This window comes from Salvelinus alpinus, chromosome 10 (assembly GCF_045679555.1).
Source record: "Salvelinus alpinus chromosome 10, SLU_Salpinus.1, whole genome shotgun sequence".
Lineage (NCBI taxonomy): Eukaryota > Metazoa > Chordata > Actinopteri > Salmoniformes > Salmonidae > Salvelinus > Salvelinus alpinus.
The window spans coordinates 21,696,053-21,716,287 of NC_092095.1; the positions used below are offsets into that span (position 1 = coordinate 21,696,053).

At 44.6% G+C, this 20,235-nt stretch overlaps 1 protein-coding gene across 6 annotated transcripts in view; it reads right to left on the reverse strand.

Moving 5' to 3' along the window:
- LOC139531721 (A-type potassium channel modulatory protein DPP6-like) overlaps positions 1–20,235 on the reverse strand; it is a 341,641-nt gene that overhangs the window by 9,266 nt on the left and 312,140 nt on the right. For all 6 annotated transcript variants that reach the window (XM_071328431.1, XM_071328433.1, XM_071328432.1 and 3 more), the window contains 15 exons: positions 17,490–17,644; positions 13,900–13,997; positions 13,469–13,592; positions 13,343–13,381; positions 11,982–12,089; positions 11,520–11,611; positions 7,977–8,024; positions 7,242–7,360; positions 5,963–6,010; positions 3,510–3,608; positions 2,889–2,958; positions 2,101–2,295; positions 1,526–1,580; positions 571–670; positions 76–134 (listed from right to left, as the gene is read on the reverse strand). In XM_071328431.1, coding sequence (XP_071184532.1) covers positions 76–134; positions 571–670; positions 1,526–1,580; positions 2,101–2,295; positions 2,889–2,958; positions 3,510–3,608; positions 5,963–6,010; positions 7,242–7,360; positions 7,977–8,024; positions 11,520–11,611; positions 11,982–12,089; positions 13,343–13,381; positions 13,469–13,592; positions 13,900–13,997; positions 17,490–17,644 — 1,409 coding nt within the window. The remainder of the gene's footprint in view (positions 1–75; positions 135–570; positions 671–1,525; positions 1,581–2,100; positions 2,296–2,888; positions 2,959–3,509; positions 3,609–5,962; positions 6,011–7,241; positions 7,361–7,976; positions 8,025–11,519; positions 11,612–11,981; positions 12,090–13,342; positions 13,382–13,468; positions 13,593–13,899; positions 13,998–17,489; positions 17,645–20,235) is intronic.

A 20,235-nucleotide genomic window follows, 5' to 3' on the forward strand; every position in this document is an offset into this window, starting at 1 on the left:
GTTATATTACAAGCCAATAGAAAAAACACAGCTCATACATGACGTTCAAGTGAAGGCTGAATAAAGAAGGCATACCGCATATGCTCTTGGGTCAGGCTTGGGCATTCCCAGGTATCTCTCTGAAAAAGCTGATGCTGGAAGAGAGGTTGTCAAAAGGAATCAATTCATTAGATCCTATCAAGGGACGTTTCAAATAAGGTGGGGAAACGCTAGTGCTAATAACCCTCATTTAGCATGATATACCTCATATATATACACACACATACCTCTTGTTATACCTCAATACAGCAGAAAATACTACAGATGATGTTATGTGCAGCTGTAGTTTACGATGAGTATTCATTCTTGTCAGGTGAGCTCTAAAACACATCCATCTTTTCAGATACAAACCATAGTCTGAGATGAACAGAGTCATAATCCCACACACCTGCTTCTGCTGTCATTCACACTTCCCTCCCAAGTATCACTGCTCTCTCTCTCACATCTGTCTGGCACCGTAGTGTTGGTGTGGGAGGGGTCTCTGCTCCATCATGTTGATAAGAAGCATTTACACACACACACACACCTTACCGTATAGGTCAAAGTCCGTGATGGGTGAGAGGGCTGCACCACATTTCACCGGGGAATCCTCGGCGCTGAGTAACAGGCTGGTCACGTAGCCTCCATAAACCTGAGACAGACAGACAGACAGAAAGCAGAAATCCTATATCAACACAAGGCTACTCTAACTGCTGCCTACAGACAGATACCCATTTCAAGCTCAGTTTAAAGATTGAGTTTGGAGACCCAAGAGCAGTAGATCATTAGCCTGGTCACAGATCTGTTTGTGCTGTCTTGCCAACTCCTATGGTCATTGTCATGCTATTCAACACATTGAGCACAAACAGATCTGGGACCAGGCTAGTTGACAATGCCCCTGATAATGAATAATATGAAATATCCCATGTCCATTACTGCAAGTTGCAGCTTCCTCCATAATGTATGTTCCCTATTATGGATGATCAGTTCCGAATAATATTTGGCCTTCTGGACTCTCTAATACATCAGCAGCCAGTAGGAGGACTTGGCCAGAGGCAACAGAATTAAGCTTCTCTTCATGAACATCCTCTCAGAGGTGTCAGAATCTATTAAAAATATATCTATTTGGTCCAAAGGTAAATGTTGAGCTCGCAGCACACATCTGATCTGTCTTTGTCCTATTTATTTTCAACACACAATTCCAGCACTGCAGTACATAAGAAAAACACATAGGGTAGGAATAAACACTGTAGCTGTCATTGACTTGCACTTCAGTTGAAGAGTGTAGCTAGCAATCTTAATATGATACTCAATATGTTGATATGAACGAGCAAGATTCAAGAGCCTCCCTAGTGATTTCTATACTTAAAACAAGGGTGGTTAGTTAGCACATCAGAGTTGGCAGATAGATACTGAACAATACAAGGGGTTCAAGGGAACATTATCCAATTCAGATGTAACATGCAACCAATTAACCTCATAATTATCAGGAGAAAAAGTATCTTACTTTGCCAAAAGCTCCAATCCTGGTCTTGTCAACGTAGGGCTCTTTAGATATTATACTGAAATGCAAGAAATTAGATTTGGATTACTTCATCTCAGAATGAAGACTTCCTGATCCTGAGTACTCCTTCCAAGTGTTTCTGCTCAGTTATTTTGCTAGCTGTCCATGTCATAGCTCGTTAGCACCCGGCTGTAATATAGAAAGGAGAAAATCCTGATTTGGCGAGGTACAGGCCGGCGGAACATAACACTCATTTAGCCCCACACTTTATAGCCTCAGCTGCCTAAACGTTAGTTACCTAAGAGTGTGTGAATAAATTATTTTTTCTTTACACATGTCAAATCACTACACATTTCCAGACCTCTGCCGATTGGCTGCTCTTCAGTTTATATGACAGTGTTAGTGCAGTCTGTCTTGTGACAGAGAAGTCCAAGGCCTCACACTTCCCATCATGGATTTAACAATGGTGGAAACTCCCTCCAGCAATTATTACACCAATCCAATGCTTTTAAATCCATGACTGCAAGTGCACCACTTAGGAGAAGGGTGGAGAATCGGCCGCAGTTGAAGGTACCTACCTGAGGGCCTCCAGCTGGTCCCTCTCCTCGAACACACCCAGCTTCCTCTGGACGCGGTGCAGCAGGTTGGTCCCCTGGAAGCCGCTGCCCCGCCCGTCGAAGCGTACCACCATGACCCCGAAGCTGCTCACCAGCACCGTGGCCCAGTCCATTTGGAACAGCTCTGATACCATCTGACCACCGGGGGTGCCGTCACTGGTGACGAGGGAAGGCGGCATGTTTAGTCCTTATTAACCCATCATTCTCACTCACTCACTCTCTCTCTCTCCCTAAAATAAATAACTACACATGCACACACACACCTCTCACGGTCGCTTTTAAACTGGAGGTGTGTCCTCATACAGCAGATATAGAGAAAAGGACACATTGTCTTTATAGTAGTGCCACTTCATCCAGAGGTGAGCCAGGGTGAAAAGACTAGAGACAGGGACTGAAGAATCTAGTCTCGTGTGTGTTTCACCAACCTGCAGGCAAGGGCATGGAGTGAGATGGTATGATAGTGGAGGAAAGGAGAGGAGGGTTAATTAAAGGGGGAATGGAGACCTTTTCATTGGCAGCGTAATTACTGGTAGTGCGAAGGAGAGAGAGTTGCCACATCTCTGCCTTAGATGAATAGCCCTGATTAAAGCACTGAGTCGGAGGGTGATTATCTCTCCCGATGAGGCAACTTGTCCGTGGCACAGAGGAGGTGAAGACCTCTGTGTCAACAGCTGATGAGAAACTGTGGAGATGGATAGCTAGCTTTTATACTAGAGCAGTTGTGTGTGTGTGTGTGTGTGTGTACTCACACGAGGAGGAGCAGAGGATAGGGAGATGAGTCCACAAAGCTGGCAGGTTTGAGGATCTGCATCGTTAGTGCTACACAACAAGAGAAAGTGATCAGTATGTGTCACGCCCTGATCTGTTTCACCTGTCCTTGTGCTTGTCTCCATCCCCCTCCAGGTGTCGCCCATCTTCCCCATTATCCCTTGTGTATTTATACCTGTGTTTTCTGTCTGTTGCCAATTTGTCTTGTTTGTTCAAGCCTACCAGCGTTTTGTCTCAGCGCCTGGTTTTCCCTAGTCTCTCTTTTTCTCGTCCTCCTGGTTTTTTACCTTTGCCTGTCCTGACCCTGTACCCGCCTGCCTGACATCCTGTACCTTGACCTCTGCTCTGGATTATGGACCCCTGCCTGCCTTGACCTGTCGTTTTCCTGCCCTGTGGTTACAATAAACATTGTTACTTCACACGGTCTGCACTTGGGTCTCATCTTGATTCCTGATAGTATGTGTAATGATATGATTATACTTCCACTACACAATTCTCATTTGTTCTTCAGCTTCATTATCTGTTCATCTGAACAAAACAGACTTTAAAAGACAGCTCTGCTGTTGAAATCTCCCTTAGCGTTAGACTGGAACATAACGTACTGTAATCCTCCATGGTGATCTCCTTGTATTCCACGTGGGGCATCTGCATGGAGTCCAGCCTAATCCTCAGATTCTCATTGGTCTCCAGGTCAAACACCTCTGCAGTGACAAACATCATGGCCTTAGTCTATGGCTGAGGTTGCTATGGCTACCATGGTCTAAGGGCATGTACTGTAGGTGTTCAAAGGGTGTTGTGGAAGAATGTTGGTCTGGAAGTTGTGATGAAGCCATGCTTACAACAAGAGACATAACAGAAGAGGATAGAGGGAAATGACCAGAATGCAGAGACATCCCTCCCTCCCTGCACTGACACACCGTGATAAAGACAGAACAGCAATGTAGGCTGTAAATATCAATGAAGACTTCAGAATGGCTGGCTACAGAGAGACAAGCCTTAAAGAGGCTTATCTTGGCATGCTGAGACTGAGATTGGACTCGTAACAAAAAGAGTGGGTGTTTTGGTCGGGGAGAGAGTTCTCTCCTGACTGTCTGACTGGTTGTAAGAGGTATTTCTCATTGACCTTGTCTGTGTGTGTGTTCGCTGCAGAGTACACAACACAGAACATGCATCCAGGTTGTTATTCCCCCCACAACAGAACATACATTTCAGAATAACTTTAAGGGCTCCAGTTAGAAAGCAGAGTTCCTGCCAAAAGTACCTTTAGTTTTCTCCCTTGGCCTCTAAACTGAAATATATGCAGTAAAATATGACTGCAGAGTAGGCTATCTAGTCCCCTTTGTACACATAGTTGTGGCTATTCTTCCAAGAATACATGCTGTAACCAGCAGTAAACAAACACGGTATAGTCTTTCATTACAGTGGGAAGGTCATGTTGTTATGAGGACATCCATCCAGCTAGGTAATGTAATCAGTATGGCTGCCAACACACTGGGCAAAGGCTGTAAACAGTGACTCAGCAGAAAGCAGAGGTGGCCTTGCTGTGCTGTCAAAGTCTTCGTATGCTGTGCCTGTTTGATGAGGTCACACGGCTGTGGGTGGTCATTTTGTGAATCAGGAATGGAGGGGAGGGCATTAATTCTGTGGTCTGTAAACGCTCTGTAAACACAGAGATAGATACAGATGTTTACTTTCTACGGTGTTAATAAAGAACTGTATTTCCGGGGTGATGTTTATTCATGGAGAGGAGTGGATGTCCTACAGGTGTGTGTGTGTGTGTGTGTGTGTGTGTGTGTGTGTGTGTGTGTGTGTGTGTGTGTGTGTGTGTGTGTGTGTGTATCTATCTACCTATCATTGCTATGCAGACGACACACAATTAATCTTCTCCTTTCCCCCCTCTGATAACCAGGTGGTGAATCGCATCTCTGCATGTCTGGCAGACATATCAGTGTGGATGACGGATCACCACCTCAAGCTGAACCTCGGCAAGACGGAGCTGCTCTTCCTCCCGGGGAAGGACTGCCCGTTCCATGATCTCGCCATCACGGTTGACAACTCCATTGTGTCCTCCTCCCAGAGTGCTAAGAACCTTGGCGTGATCCTGGACAACACCCTGTCGTTCTCAACTAACATCAAGGCGGTGACCCGTTCCTGTAGGTTCATGCTCTACAACATTCGCAGAGTACGACCCTGCCTCACGCAGGAAGCGGCGCAGGTCCTAATCCAGGCACTTGTCATCTCCCGTCTGGATTACTGCAACTCGCTGTTGGCTGGGCTCCCTGCCTGTGCCATTAAACCCCTACAACTCATCCAGAACGCCGCAGCCCGTCTGGTGTTCAACTTTCCCAAGTTCTCTCACGTCACCCCGCTCCTCCGCTCTCTCCACTGGCTTCCAGTTGAAGCTCGCATCCGCTACAAGACCATGGTGCTTGCCTACGGAGCTGTGAGGGGAACGGCACCTCCGTACCTTCAGGCTCTGATCAGGCCCTACACCCAAACAAGGGCACTGCGTTCATCCACCTCTGGCCTGCTCGCCTCCCTACCTCTGAGGAAGTACAGTTCCCGCTCAGCCCAGTCAAAACTGTTCGCTGCTCTGGCACCCCAATGGTGGAACAAACTCCCTCACGACGCCAGGTCAGCGGAGTCAATCACCACCTTCCGGAGACACCTGAAACCCCACCTCTTTAAGGAATACCTAGGATAGGATAAAGTAATCCTTCTAACCCCCCCCCCCCCCCTTAAAAGAGTTAGATGCACTATTGTAAAGTGGTTGTTCCACTGGATATCATAAGGTGAATGCACCAATTTGTAAGTCGCTCTGGATAAGAGCGTCTGCTAAATGACTTAAATGTAATGTAAATGTAAATGTAATGTGTGTGTGTGTGCCGGATATTAACAATAGAGGAAAGAAAGAGGAAGATCATGCAGTGTGTGTATGTGTGGTGTGTGTATGTGTGGTGTGTGTTTGAGAGATAAACAGGGTGTGAATGTTTTCATCTGATGACCAATATTTTATTTGAAAGAATCCAAACAGAATCCTAACTAGAATACTCACTCTGTCTGTCCTGTGTGCTGTACACTGCTACAAACGGGACATCAGGGCCTGGAGAAAGACCAAAACAAAAACAAAGACGACAAAAAAAAGACATCAGCATCAGGCATTTCTCTTGCATTGAAACCAAGATACGTGTCCATTAGTTTGTGGTGGCACTACTCTGTCTCATCTCTGTCTGGGTTTATGAGTACATTCTGTGGCTCCTTCTTATGTACATATGACTGCATGGTTCAAAATGTATCCACACTGTCCACAGTTGTAGGAAAAGCGAGAGAACGGGAAAGGGTTATTTAATTATCCATTTCTATCTAGACTTGCAAAAAGACTTGCATAAAAATCAGAATCTAATCATTTGAACTCAATATCGAGGTGCCATTTAAAATGGCATCTTGACGATAGAAGACTGAGACACAATATAGTCCAGCCTCAAAGTTAATTTTTTCTTTCAAAACCCCAAACCCATGGTTTAAGCCATTGGAGAAGTTCAGACACAACATCAAAACATAATTGATTAAAGTCAGAAAGCCTGACATTATCTGCTTGCAGAGAACAGACTCAAGCCTCTACAAATAATGTTTTACTTCACATGTTTTCTACAAGCACAAAATATGCAGTCCAGACCTCCTTGTTATCATTAGCTTATTCAATTAATTGAACACAACCCAAATAATTTCTGCAGTGTTCAGGAGCTGGCTTCCAAACAAACAAGCCCTGTAGAAAGAAACACTCTCTCTCTGTCTCCTAAAACACAGTGGTGCACTAGGAAGGGACACATAATAAAATGATAGATGCACTTAGCAAATTGTGAACATTCTAGAAACAAACATTTGGGGCTCCGAGTCTGCAAAGTAGGCCAGGCAATCTCTCACAGAGCTGTAATCATATCACAATCCCGTCAAATAAATGAAAGCGGGCAAGAGGCAGTAGGGGAGTGAGGGATTAAAAGTGAATGAGGTAGAGACAGGTTCAGTAAACACGGCTGTCCTGTGTGGTTCCAGGGAGTTCAGTGAGAGGATGACAATCTTTGGGATGCTGCTATTGGACCCATAGCCACATGTTGAAATAATGCAGGAGTTCTGGTAGAGGCATTGTAGAGGTTTAAATACACTGCACAAATTATTGAGTGTGTGACCAAATATCATCCGTCACCAACACATGCATTGAATTCTTTGTGTCTTTATTAGTGCGTCTCTCAGAAAGAAGTGAGAGGCCAAAGGTTCACTTGGGGAGAGACAGACAAACCAACCCATGGACAGACTGACCAACCGGTGTCTCCCACCTTTGCAGCTGAGGAGGAAGAGGCTCATGTTGTGGCTGAAGGAGCCTTTGACGTAGCCACAGCTTTCGTAGAAGTCACAGGAGAGACAGCGTCTGTTGAAGGGGCCCACCGTGTCCGCACTACAAACACAACAAGAGGACACTCAGCCAATCCCATTTTTTGGGGGTCATTTAGCAGACACTCTTATCCAGAGCGACTTACAGGAGCAATTACAGTTAAGTGCCTTGCTCAAGGGCACATGGACAGATTTTTCACCCAGTCAGCTTGGGATTTGAACCAGTGAACCTTCGGTTACTGGCCCAATGCACTTAACCGCTGGGCTTACCTGGCCCCCATTCCCCCCTTCCCCAAAACACATGTAAATATTGGACTATAAATTGTGCTTTCCTGCATTATACTTATGCTAAAATGTTTATTATATTCTACTGAGCCATTTACTTTATGCTCGTATTCTTATCTTTTGATATTTCTTATTGTTGTTGCGTTGTCGAGAAGGAACCTGCACGTAAGCAATTTATTGGACCATGTGTATCCTGTACATACGACTAATAAAACTTGAATCTTGAAGTCTTTCTCCTAGATTATTATTCAGACGTGGAGCAAAGTCCCTCAAAGCATGCAGGCCAAAAGGCACCAAAATTGTAACCAAGTGGGTGGTGGGTGGCAACAGAGCTAGGCACAACAGAAGAGAACAGCATTACGGACAGTTATTTTTCAGAGCTATGTATGTGTTACCTGTAGAGGTGCCTTCGCTTCGGATCATCCTCAGTACTCAAGAAGTATCTGCAAGATAAATAATAAACATTTAAAGTTGGACGTGCAGTACCAGTTAAAAGGTTGGACGCACCTACTCATTCCAGGGTTTTTCTTAATTTTTAAAAACTATTTTCTACATTGTAAAATAATAGTGATGACATCAAAACCATGAAATAACATGTTAAACAAATCAAAATATATTTTATATTTGAGATTCTTCAAAGTAGCCACATTTTTCCTTGATGACAGCTTTGCACACTTTTGACATTCTCTCAACCAGCTTCATGAGGTAGTCACCTGGAATGCATTTCAATTAACAGGTGTGCCTTGTTAAAAGTCAATTTGTGGAATTTCTTTCTTAATGCGTTGGAGCCAATCAGTGTTGTGACAAGGTAGGGGTGGTATACAGAAGATGGCCCTATTTGGTAAAAAACCAAGTCTATATTATGGCAAGAACAGCTCAAATAAGCAAAGAGAAACGATAGTCCATCATTATTTTAAGACATGACAGACAGTCAATCCGGAAAATTTCAAGAACTTTTAAACTTTCTTCAAGTGCAGTCACAAAAACCATCAAGAGCTATGATGAAACTGGCTCTCATGAGGACCGCCACAGGAAAGGAAGAACCAGTGTTACCTCTGCTGCAGAGGATAAGTTCATTAGAGTTACCAGCCTCAGAAATTGCAGCCAAAATAAATGCTTCACAGAGTTCAAGTAACAGACACATCTCAACATCAATTGTTCAGAGGAGACTGTTAGAATCAGGCCTTCATAGTCGAATTGCTGCAAAGAAACCACTACTAAAGGACACCAATAATAAGAAGAGACTTGCTAGGTCAAGAAACACAAGCAAAGGACATTAGACCGGGGGAAATCTGTCCTTTGGTCTGAGTCCAAATTTGAGATTTTTGGTTCCAACCGCCGTGTCTTTGTGAGACGCAGAGTAGGTGAACGGATGATCTCCGCATGTGTGGTTCCCACCATGAAGCATGGAGGAGGTGTGATGGTGTGGGGGCGCTTTGCTGGTGACACTGTCAGTGATTTATTTAGAATTCAAGGCACACTTAACCAGCATGGCTACCACAGCATTCTGCAGCGATACGCCATCCCATCTGGTTTGCGCTTAGTGGGACCATACTTTTTTTCCCATTAGGACAATGACCCAACACACCTCCAGGCTGTGTAAGGGCTATTTGACCAAGAAGGAGAGTGATGGAGTGCTGCATCAGATGATCTGGCCTCCTCAATCACCGACAACCCAATTGAGATGGTTTGGAATGAGTTGGACTGCAGAGTGAAGGAAAAGCAGCCAACAAGTGCTCAGCTCCTTCAAGACTGTTGGAAAAGCATTCCTCATGAAGCTGGTTGAGAGAATGCCAAGAGTGTGCAAAGCTGTCATCAAGGCAAAGGGTGGCTACTTTAAAGAATCTCAAATATAAAATATATTTAGATTTTTAACACATTTTTGGTTACTACATGATTCCATATGTGTTATTTCATAGTTTTGATGTCATCACTATTCTTTTACGATGTAGAAAATAGTCAAAATAAAGAAAAACCCTTGAATGAGTAGTTGTGTCCAAACTCTTTACTGGTACTGTATGTTCAACTAATAAATAATATAACAAATGCATGGGTGCACGCAACATTACATCACTGAAACATTGCAGTAGTCACAAAATGTAAGGAGTCTATGAAGTGAGATTGAGAGTAGGTTAGTGTAAAGATTCCAGCAGTACAGTTGAACAGAAACATGTCGGCTCGGGGAGGTATAAGCAGCTAGAGTGCAGACAGTTCCAACAGTAGCATAGACTTGCCACTCGAAGGGATGTAACATAAATGAAATAAGATGTCAGAGAGATGCAGAGGCTTTGCATTTTTTTTGGTACTAAAGTAGGCCAGGAACAAATCTGACAGAAACAAGTTCACGCCTCAAAGTAACTTTTGTAGGTGAGCTGTAGCTGAGCTAGCTTTGGTTACAGAGAGAGAGAGGAGAGAGGGGGGAGTGGAGAGAGTTGGGGAGGGGGGAGAGGAGAGGGGGAGGGCGAGAGAGAGGAAGAGAAAGGGTGGGGAGAGAGCGAAAGACCTGACCACTGTGACTGACCCAAACTTAAGGAAAGCTTTGACTATGTACAGACTCAGTCAGCATAGCCTTGCTATTGAGAAAGGCCGCCGTAGGCAGACCTGGCTCTCAAGAGAAGACAGGCTATGTGCACACTGCCCACATAATGAGGTGGAAACTGAGCTGCACTTCCTAACCTCCTGCCAAATTTATGACCATATTAGAGACACATATTTACCCTCAGATTACACAGATCCACAAAGAATTTGAAAACAAACCCGATTTTGATAAACTCCCATATCTACTTGGTGAAATACCACAGTATGCCATCACAGCAGCAAGGTTTGTGACCTGCTGCCACAAGAAAAGGGCAACCATTGTAAACACAACCCATATTTATGTGTAGTTATTTTCCCTTCCGTACTTTAATCATTTGCACATTGTTACAACACTGTATATATTAATAATATGACATTTGTAATGTCTTTATTCTTTTGGAACTTCTGTGAGTGTAATGTTTACTGTTCATTTTTATTGTTTATTTCACTTTTGTATATTATCTACTTCACTTGTTTTGGCAATGTTAACATATGTTTCCCATGCCAATAAAGCCCCTTGAATTGAATTGAGAGAGAGAAAGATAGGGAGTGGGGGGAGAGAGTGAGGGAAAGGGGGAGAGAGAGAGGGAGGGGAGAGAGAGGGGGAGAGAGAAGGGGAGGGGTAGAGAGAAGGGGAGTGCGGAGGGGTAGAGAGAAAGGGAGTGCGGAGGGGTAGAGAGAAGGGGGAGGGGAGAGAGAAAGAGAGCGAGGAAGGGGTGAGGAAGCGAGAGGTGGGTGAGAGAGATAGGGAGAGAGAGAGGAGGGGAGAGAGAGGGGGGGGGAGGGGGGGAGAGCGAGAGGGGAGAGAGATTGGGGAAAGAGAGAGATGGGGGAGAGCGAGATAGGGGGAGAGAGAAATAGGGGGAGAGAGCGATAGGGGGAGAGGGGGGAGAGATAGTGGGAGAGAAAGGGGGAGGGGGAGAGATGGGGAGAGGAGAGATATAGGGGGAGAGAGAGGGTGGGGGGGTTGAGAGAGAGAGGTGGGAGGGGAGAGAACGAGAGAGAGGTGGGAGGGGAGAGAGAGAGGGTGGGGGAGAGAGAGAAAGAGGGGAGAGGAAGCGAAGGGGGGAGGAAACGAGAGGGGGTGAGAGAAATAGGGAGAGACAGGGAGAGAGAGAGAGAGGGGGGAGAGAGAGACAGGGAGAGAGAGAGAGAGGGGGGAGAGAGAGAGAGAGAGAGAGAGAGAGAGAGAGAGAGAGAGAGAGGAGAGGGGTTTGTTGAATTGTTTGTTTTAGGTTTTGTGGGTGGGTGTTTGTTTCATAATTACAGCATAAATGTGTGTATACTACATGTGAGTGCATTATATGTGTGTGTGTGTGTGTGTGTGTGTGTGTGTGGCCCAGCTGGGTCAGGGAGCTCACATTAGCTGGCTGTCCTCGTTGTAGGCTAGGACCTGGGTGACATCCCAGTCTCCAGACGTGATCGACTGCAGCGTGTCTGTGCTGGTGTTGGGCTGGAAAGGGAGGGGAGAGGGACGGGGAGAGAGAGGGAAGGGGAGAGAGAGAAGGAGAGGGAGTGGGAGAGGGACCGAGAGAAGGAGAGGGAGGGGGAAAGGGGGGAAATGGAGAGGGAAGGGGAGAGGGAGAGAGAGGGAGTGAGAGGAAAGGGAGATACATATACTGCATGTTAAAAATCACTGGACTCAATGTCTTCTTGTCACATTAGGAGTGCACACTTAGTTGAACTGACTTCTGTGCTACTTGTGATGGAAGATATTATGTAAGTGGCTGTTGTCTATGCTATGCTGTAGGCAGCAATTCTAGTGTATGGAAGCCCTCGTGCAGAACACAGAAGAGAGCGTGTAGAAGGGGAGTATACAGTACCTGTGTGATGGACATGGAGATGTGGAAGAACTTGCCCCTGCCTCCCTGTGGGATGGCTCTGGTGAAGAACAACTTCAGACCATCTTTGGAGAACAGCGGCTCCTCATTCTGCACACCAGTCATATAACACACATAGAAAACACAAACTCAGCAGAAAAAAAACGTTCCTTTTTCAGGACCCTGTCTTTCAAAGATAATTTGTAAAAATCCAAATAACTTCACAGATCTTCATTGTAAAGGGTTTAAACAGTTTCTCATGCTTGTTCAATGAACCATAAACAATTAATGAACATGCACCTGTGGAACGGTCGTTAAGACACTAACAACTTACAGACGGTAGGCAATTAAGGTCACAGTTATGAAAACATAGGACACTAAAGAGGCCTTTCTACTGACTCTGAAAAACACCAAAATAAAGATGCCCAGGGTCCCTGCTCATCTGCGTGAACGTGCCTTAGGCATGCTGCAAGGAGGCATGAGGACTGCAGATGTGGCCAGGTTAATAAATTGCAATGTCCATACTGTGAGACGCCTAAGACAGCGCTACAGGGAGACAGGACGGACAGCCCTCGCAGTGGCAGACCACGTGTAACAACAGCTGCACAGGATCAGTACATCCGAACATCACACCTGCGGGACAGGTACAGGATGGCAACAACATCTGCCCGAGTTACACCAGGAACGCACAATCCCTCCATCAGTGCTCAGACTGTCCGCAATAGGCTGAGAGAGGCTGGACTGAGGGCTTGTAGGCCTGTTGTAAGGCAGGTCCTCATCAGACATCACTGGCAACAACGTCGCCTATGGGCACAAACCCACCGTCGCTGGACCAGACAGGACTGGCAAAAAGTGCTCTTCACTGATGAGTCGCAGCAAGAACTGACAAATCTGGTGCAGTCCATGAGGAGGAGATGCACTGCAGTACTTAATGCAGCTGGTGGCCACACCAGATACTGACTGTTACTTTTGATTTTGAACCCCCCTTTGTTCAGGGACACATTATTCAATTTCTGTTAGTCACATGCCTGTGGAACTTGTTCAGTTTATGTCTCAGTTGTTGAATCTTATGTTCATACAAATATTTACACATGTTAAGTTTGCTGAAAATAAACGCAGTTGACGGTGAGAGGACATTTCTTCTTTTGCTGAGATTATATATACACATATATAAACATATTTGTAACATATCTAGAAATGATGGAGTGGCATTCCACTCTGCAGCACTGCTAAAAAGATGTAGACAGCGATATGACGTGGATGCAGAAAGTAAACAGCAACAGCATGTTGTGACATCATTTCGCTGAGTCTACCTTTAAGATCACTAAGACATTGTTTGTACTTGAATCTGGTTGGTTTCTTACCTGTCTGTGTAGCCAACTTTCGCTCTCGTCCTCGTGTTTCTAAACAGACAATTTGAAAGAAAAGTCAATGAAAAGCAGAAGAAAAGTGAATGAAGTGGGCTGAAAAACAGACGCACAGACACACACCTTGGTGCAGACGCCAGTGGTGGCCTGACACAGAGTCAGCATGGATATGTTCTGGGCTCTGTTTAACCAGTTCACTGCCAGTTTGGTGGTAGTCGCCCATTTCACCATGGTGACATAGTACTCTCTGTCCAACACAAAACGAAACAAGAGTGTTATTGTGACTATGCATTTATTCATGCAAATACAAAATCTAGAATAAAGGACTAGGAATGTCTACTGACATATTGCATGTGTAACAGAGCTCATCCCTTTGAAAGCCATAAGGGTATATAACCATGTTATATATAGTAGTACTAGCAGTAGTGGGGAGGCAGGTAGCCTAGCGGTTAAGCGTGTTGGGCCAGTAAACCGAAAGGTCACTGGTTCACTGGTGTTGTGTGTTGTGTGTGTTGTGCTGTGTGTGTGTGTGGGGGGGGGGGGGGGGGGTGTACCCCATCCTCTGGTCCTCAGGCCTCCTCATCTCCATGGTGTGCAGGGGCCCATTCAGGTTGACCACATACAGGGAGATGACTGGGTTCTCCTCCCCAGCCTGCATGGGGGAAAAGAGGACAGAGAGACTATATGAGTTCAAATTCCATCAATAAAATAACTGTTCTTATTGGACATTTTAAGCGCATCTACCTCAGGAAGAACAGCCTGTAGACAGAATTAACTCCATGCTGGTATATTTTCCCAATTCCCAAGATAGTTTGTTTTACCTTTATATGTGTTTAATGATACAATTTACTGCAGTGTAGTGTTGCACAGTAGAGTGCATGTTTTCAGTCAGTACTAGGTTAGTAATCATACTGCTCTAACCTTAGTGTTGTGACGGGTCACGGCAACCATACAGGACCAATTGCTTCCAATTACCCTAGGCCACGCCCCTTCCCTCCACACCTGTTCCCACTCCCTAATCACCTCTCCTCACTCTGTTTCCCACAAAAGCAGCGTGCTCCTCTCTATACACTAGTAATGGTTCATATTTGGTGATGGCACGGCGCACCTTTTTCGTTCCTTCCTTTGTGTGTGATATGAGAATGCCACCACATCCTAAAACATTTTCCAAACTCGGTCCTGCCCCCCACCCCCCGGGTGCATGTTTTGTTTTTTGCCCCAGCATTACACAGCTGATTCAAATAACCAGCTCATCATCGAGGTTTGATTATTTGAATTCCATCCAACTCCTAACCCCCTGTCGTGTCTTTGGCATCATTAAAACTGAAGACTTATCTTTATAAAAAATTCTCTGTAATTATTATTACGTGATTAAACTACTTAATCATGTAACTGTAATTAACTAGGAAGTCGAGGCACCAAGGAAAATATTCAGATTACAAAAATATAATTTTCCTAAGATCACTTAGTCTTCTGATTAATTAATTATTATTTACCTCACGGTAGTCTCATTCCAAACGTTGTAAATTTTTGGTTATCTGCACGAACCCAGTCTTCACTATGAGTCATCCATACATCAACTGTCATTTATTTACTAACTAAGTAATTCACAGAAATTCATCACACAAACAAACAAAATAGATATGTTTACAAAGAAATGATAGGGGGATGTGCCCTAGTGGGCTAAACCGGTATGGCGGCTTGTTTTACAGAGTGATAATTATAACAATTGAAATGCTAATCCTTTGCACATGAACGCTCACTCATTCGGGAACAATCGCAATCAATATATATATTTACGCTCAGTGTGTCGTCGGGATCTCTGTTGAAAAGTTTGTTTCTGTTGGAGAGTCTGTCCGCCCTCTCTCTGTCGTGGTTAGAATGGATAGTTCAGAGTGACATTCATTCATGTCGTTATAGGATAGATGTTTCGCCAGTTGTTGGTCTTCGCATTCAATGATACCGAATTCCTAGCTGCAGACTAGTAATTAATATCAAAGACTTGTTCTTATTCTGTCGGTATCGATAGTCTAAGAGTTTAACCACGTGGTATAGTTAAAAGATTCAGCCATCTACTCAAACCTTAGCTTATAGTCAGGTTTATGGTCTCTACTCAAACCGTGGCCCTCTCGTGGTAAGCTGGTCTGCAACCTTTAGCCATCTCGTAATTGAGGTAAGCTCGGTCTCCTCTCAAACCTTGGCCCTCTCGTTATCGAGGTAAGCTGGTCTGGTGATAGAATACCCCAGTGGGGGTTTTATTCGGAAGAGCAGAAAAGGGCCTGTCTCAGGACGCCAGACCATAACTGTGCTCATGGGCGGTCCTCTGATTTAGTTAAACTCCAAAGGGAATTGGAGTTTCCTTCATGAACTTTTTAGGGATAGGGGGCAGCATTTTCACTTTGGATGAATAGCGTGCCCAGAGTGAACTGCCTCCTACTCTGTCCCAGATGCTAATATATGCATATTATTAATACTATTGGATAGAAAACACTCTGAAGTTTCTAAAACTGTTTGAATGATATCTGTGAGTATAACATAACTCATATGACAGGCAAAAACCTGAGAAAAAATCTGTGGGAATTCTGAGACTGGTAGATTTTCAACTCATCGCCTATTGAAATCCCAGTGGGATATGGATCTGTTTGCACAATGTAAACTGAGATGTTTGGATATAAATATGCACATTATCGAACAAAACATACATGTATTGTGTAACATGATGTCCTATGAGTGTCATCTGATGAAGATCATCAAAGGTTAGTGATTCATTTTATCTCTATTTCTGCTTTTTGTGACTCCTATCTTTGGCTGGGAAAATGGCTGTGTGTTTTTTGGACTTGGCGGTGATCTAACATAATCATATGTTGTGTTTTCGCTGTAAAGCATTTAAAAAAAATCTGACACGATGGGTAGATTAACAAGATGTTTATCTTTCATTTGCTGTATTGGACTTGTTAATGTGTGAAAGTTACATATTTCAAACATTTTTTTTGAATTTCCCACGCTGCCTTTTCAGCGGAATGTTGTCGAGGGGTTCCGCTAGCGGAACGTGTGTCCTAGAAATGTTAAACAGTCCAAAATCACATTACACAATTTCACAAACAGTATCATCCTCACTCATTCATCTTATACAACAATTAGATGTAAGCCTCATATCTGAGGCTATTGTATAAACAGCGTTATGGTAATGTGGCCGTATTGTCTCCCATGAGTTTCACAAAATTGTTCCAAACGGACCAGTTCGTAGCTGGATTATTCACCGATCTTTTATACCTTCTCCAGAACATAAATGTTGTTCAGTTCTGTGAGGTGGTAGAAATTCCTTTGTTCTCTCTATGAACTCACTCTCTCTCTATACTGTCTGGCCACGAGGCAGGATCTTCCCTAGGAATTTACGACCTCTCTGACCACAGCAGCCTGGTTGTAGGAGACAGAGAGAGATGGTGCCGAGGTAGGGTGCATAGAAAAGGGCTGGTGCAGAGGGAGGGGGTAGTGCTCGCTGTACCCAAAGAGGGCAATGACACCCCCATGTGCCTCTGTTGTTCACTGTGTATAATAAATACCCCTAACCCTGGACTCCTCATCTCCATCTCCTCATTGCATTCTGACCGATGCACCATGGTGACAGCAACAGTCCTGACCCTAACTTACAGTCAGCCCATTCATCCTAGCCCTAGTCCCTTTGTTCACTTAGAGTAGTGGGTTTCAGTCAGTACTAGGTTAGTAATTATACTGTTCTGACCTTAAAGGCGCTGCGTGGTCAATCCGACATCTGCATTGGCCGTACAGCATTTACTGCGATGCAGCCTCTGCAGAAGTTAGGGCTTTCATACTTCTTGCGCTTAGCGGAGCAGAGCTATTGTGAAGGAAGTTGTCAAGGAAGTTAGTTTGTGTTTATACAGGACGTACTGTCCCCCACCTACCGTCAACCAATCATGTCAATGCGGAGCTACGTAGCTATTGTTACAAAATGTAAGAGGTGCATGGCAATGAGGTACGGAGCTTGATGTGAGCTCCAGAGGCGCCGCAATTTTGTCACACACTCCATACGAAGGCTCCGACCACATTTTCGGATCAAGCATAAATGGGCTTTTAGGGTAGTGGTTTTCAGTCAGTACTAGGTTAGTAATCATACTGTTCTAACCTTAGGGTAGTGGTACTCCCTCCCAGTAGGGTAAGTAGTTCCTGTGAACATGGGGATCTCCATCTTGGGCACCATGGTGTCGTTGATGGTGGCATATGCCAGCCGGGCACCGTCCGGAGACCACCAGTGGGCAATATGGGTCTGGAAGATCTCCTCTGGAAAATAATCGGAGAGAAATGTCCTTTCGTTTTCAGTAATAATGAAAATGATGAAACCCTTACAGAAATCTACTCTGTGTTTCAATGGAACCACATTTCAACACCCAGTGCAGACCTGCATCAGATACGTTGGTTATATTAAATACTGACCCAAACATCAATTGCAATGCAGAGTCAGTTTGGCTCAACGCTGTCATAACATCCATAAAATGAGGAGTACTGTATGTTCCGGCCATAAATCAAAACACTGCTTTTAATCTCACAAGCGAGGAACATCGACCAATCGAGAGCCATACCAGGAAAGGGAACAGGAAAAGTAATTTCCCAGTCAAGTGCAACAGTGTACTGTGTTGTATTCAGGGAAATTGGAGTGTGTTTGTTTGTGTGTAACCCCTTTTCTGCTGCTGAGGCACACAGAAAGAATGCTGTTGGAACTTGGCTTACTTAATCAAAAACCTGAGACCTCTGTGCGTCCCTACAGAGCCTGTGTGTGTTTGAAATTGTGCAGGTTGATATGAACGACAGGACACACACTAATATCCCAGAGGGGGCTCTATTGATATGCAGTTCCAGGTGAAGACACACACACACACACGGGCACGCCCACGTGCAGAAAAACACTAAATGTATGTATGTAATCTTTTCTGCATCTATCCCCACCCAGCTGATAAAGTGTGTGTGTGTGTGTGTGTGTGTGTGTGTGTGCATGTGCATTAATTGCATTTAGCTTGAGGAGGAAATTCATGGTCTGACACAGCGCTACATCTCCTGTGTGTATGTGTATCCTTGCATCCTTCAGTGTCCATCTATCCAAAACCTTCTTGATGTAATGTGATTTGTGGATTAAAATAAAGTATTTCAAATGTGTGTGTGTGAACCCACCTTTGTTTCCATGTCCTTTGAGAGCTGTTTCTATCTCCCTAGCTATGATTACCCAGGTGAGAAGTGTCACACTCCTCCATTCTCCCTGGTTCACAGACTCGCTGTTCTGACTCTAAATTATTCACTGCCTAACACAGATATGACTTATGCATGAGCCGCCCTGTTACTGAGGCAGGTGGGCAATAGAAGTTAATGAATGTAATGTGACAGAATCAGGTGGGCCAAACTAATGAGGAGAAGGAAGGACATATCTTTCTTCACCGGGACACAATTCAACAACCATTAACTGATCAAAAGTAATATGCTATGATAAGAGTAGTGCTTCCTGTGTTGAGACATTTTGACAAAGACAAGGTGTGATAGGACTTGGTGAGATTCAGAGGAATGTCAATTGAGGCAAAGAACACATGGTGCAATATGAGTCCCGTCCAATAGGGGGCAGTGGTGATACGTATTAGAACTAAGCCCCACTGGTAGATGACAGTTGAAGCATGAGAAATTCAACTGAACTGCCTGCTTACAGAGAGCATAGATAGGATAACCCCCCCCCCACACACACACACAGTTGTTTACTGCTATATTTTTCAGAAAATAATAATACCACCGTAAACAAATACAAACAAAATCGTCTCAGTGTGCAAAAAGTGCAATACCAGCCAAAACTCCAGGTGCCATACACACACAGCTCCTATCAAGAGTGCCAGACACTGCTCTGGTTCTATACCTGGGCCACATCATATTTCAGAATGTTTTCTGCTCCAGTACTGGTTTTATCCCTGGGCCACATCATTTTTCAGGATGTTGTCTGCTCCAGTACTGGTTCTATCCCTGGGCCACATCATATTTCAGGATGTTGTCTGCTCCAGTACTGGTTCTATCCCTGGGCCACATCATATTTCAGGATGTTGTCTGCTCCAGTACTGGTTCTATACCTGGGCCACATAATATTTCACGATGTTGTCTGCTCCAGTACTGGTTCTATCCCTGGGCCACATCATATTTCAGGATGTTGTCTGCTCCAGTACTGGTTCTATACCTGGGCCACATCATATTTCAGGATGTTGTCTGCTCCAGTACTGGTTCTATCCCTGGGCCACAACATATTTCAGGATGTTGTCTGCTCCAGTACTGGTTCTATCCCTGGGCCACATCATATTTCAGGATGTTGTCTGCTCCACCACATCAGTTAATCTGACAGACAGGCCACTGATGACAAAGCATTCTATAATCGCCTTGGGTGTCTGTCTGACTCCCCTTATGCAAGACTGTCAGTGTACCACACACACAATGATAATCTCATCTGGTTTTTAGACGGTTACTACAAAATTAGACTGCAAGCGTGGCGTTTTTCCTCCAGGGAGATTTCCTCCCCATATCTGACACTGTGATTGACCATGCTGTCATCTGGTGCAGATCTAAACAGATGTTACACAACCTGGCAAGGTCTCTCTCCCCTTCACGGCTTATGTCACCACTAAACAAAAACACACACACACACACACACACACACACACACACACACACACACACACACACACACACACACACACACACACACACACACACACACACACACACACACACACACACACACACACACGTTGAATGTGTTATTGCTGAAAGACCACAGTCTGTCAAAGAGATCTCCATTGAGTGAGATGATACGAGTGGTAGGTCTACGTTGTGGGGCAGGTCAAACTCAGGCT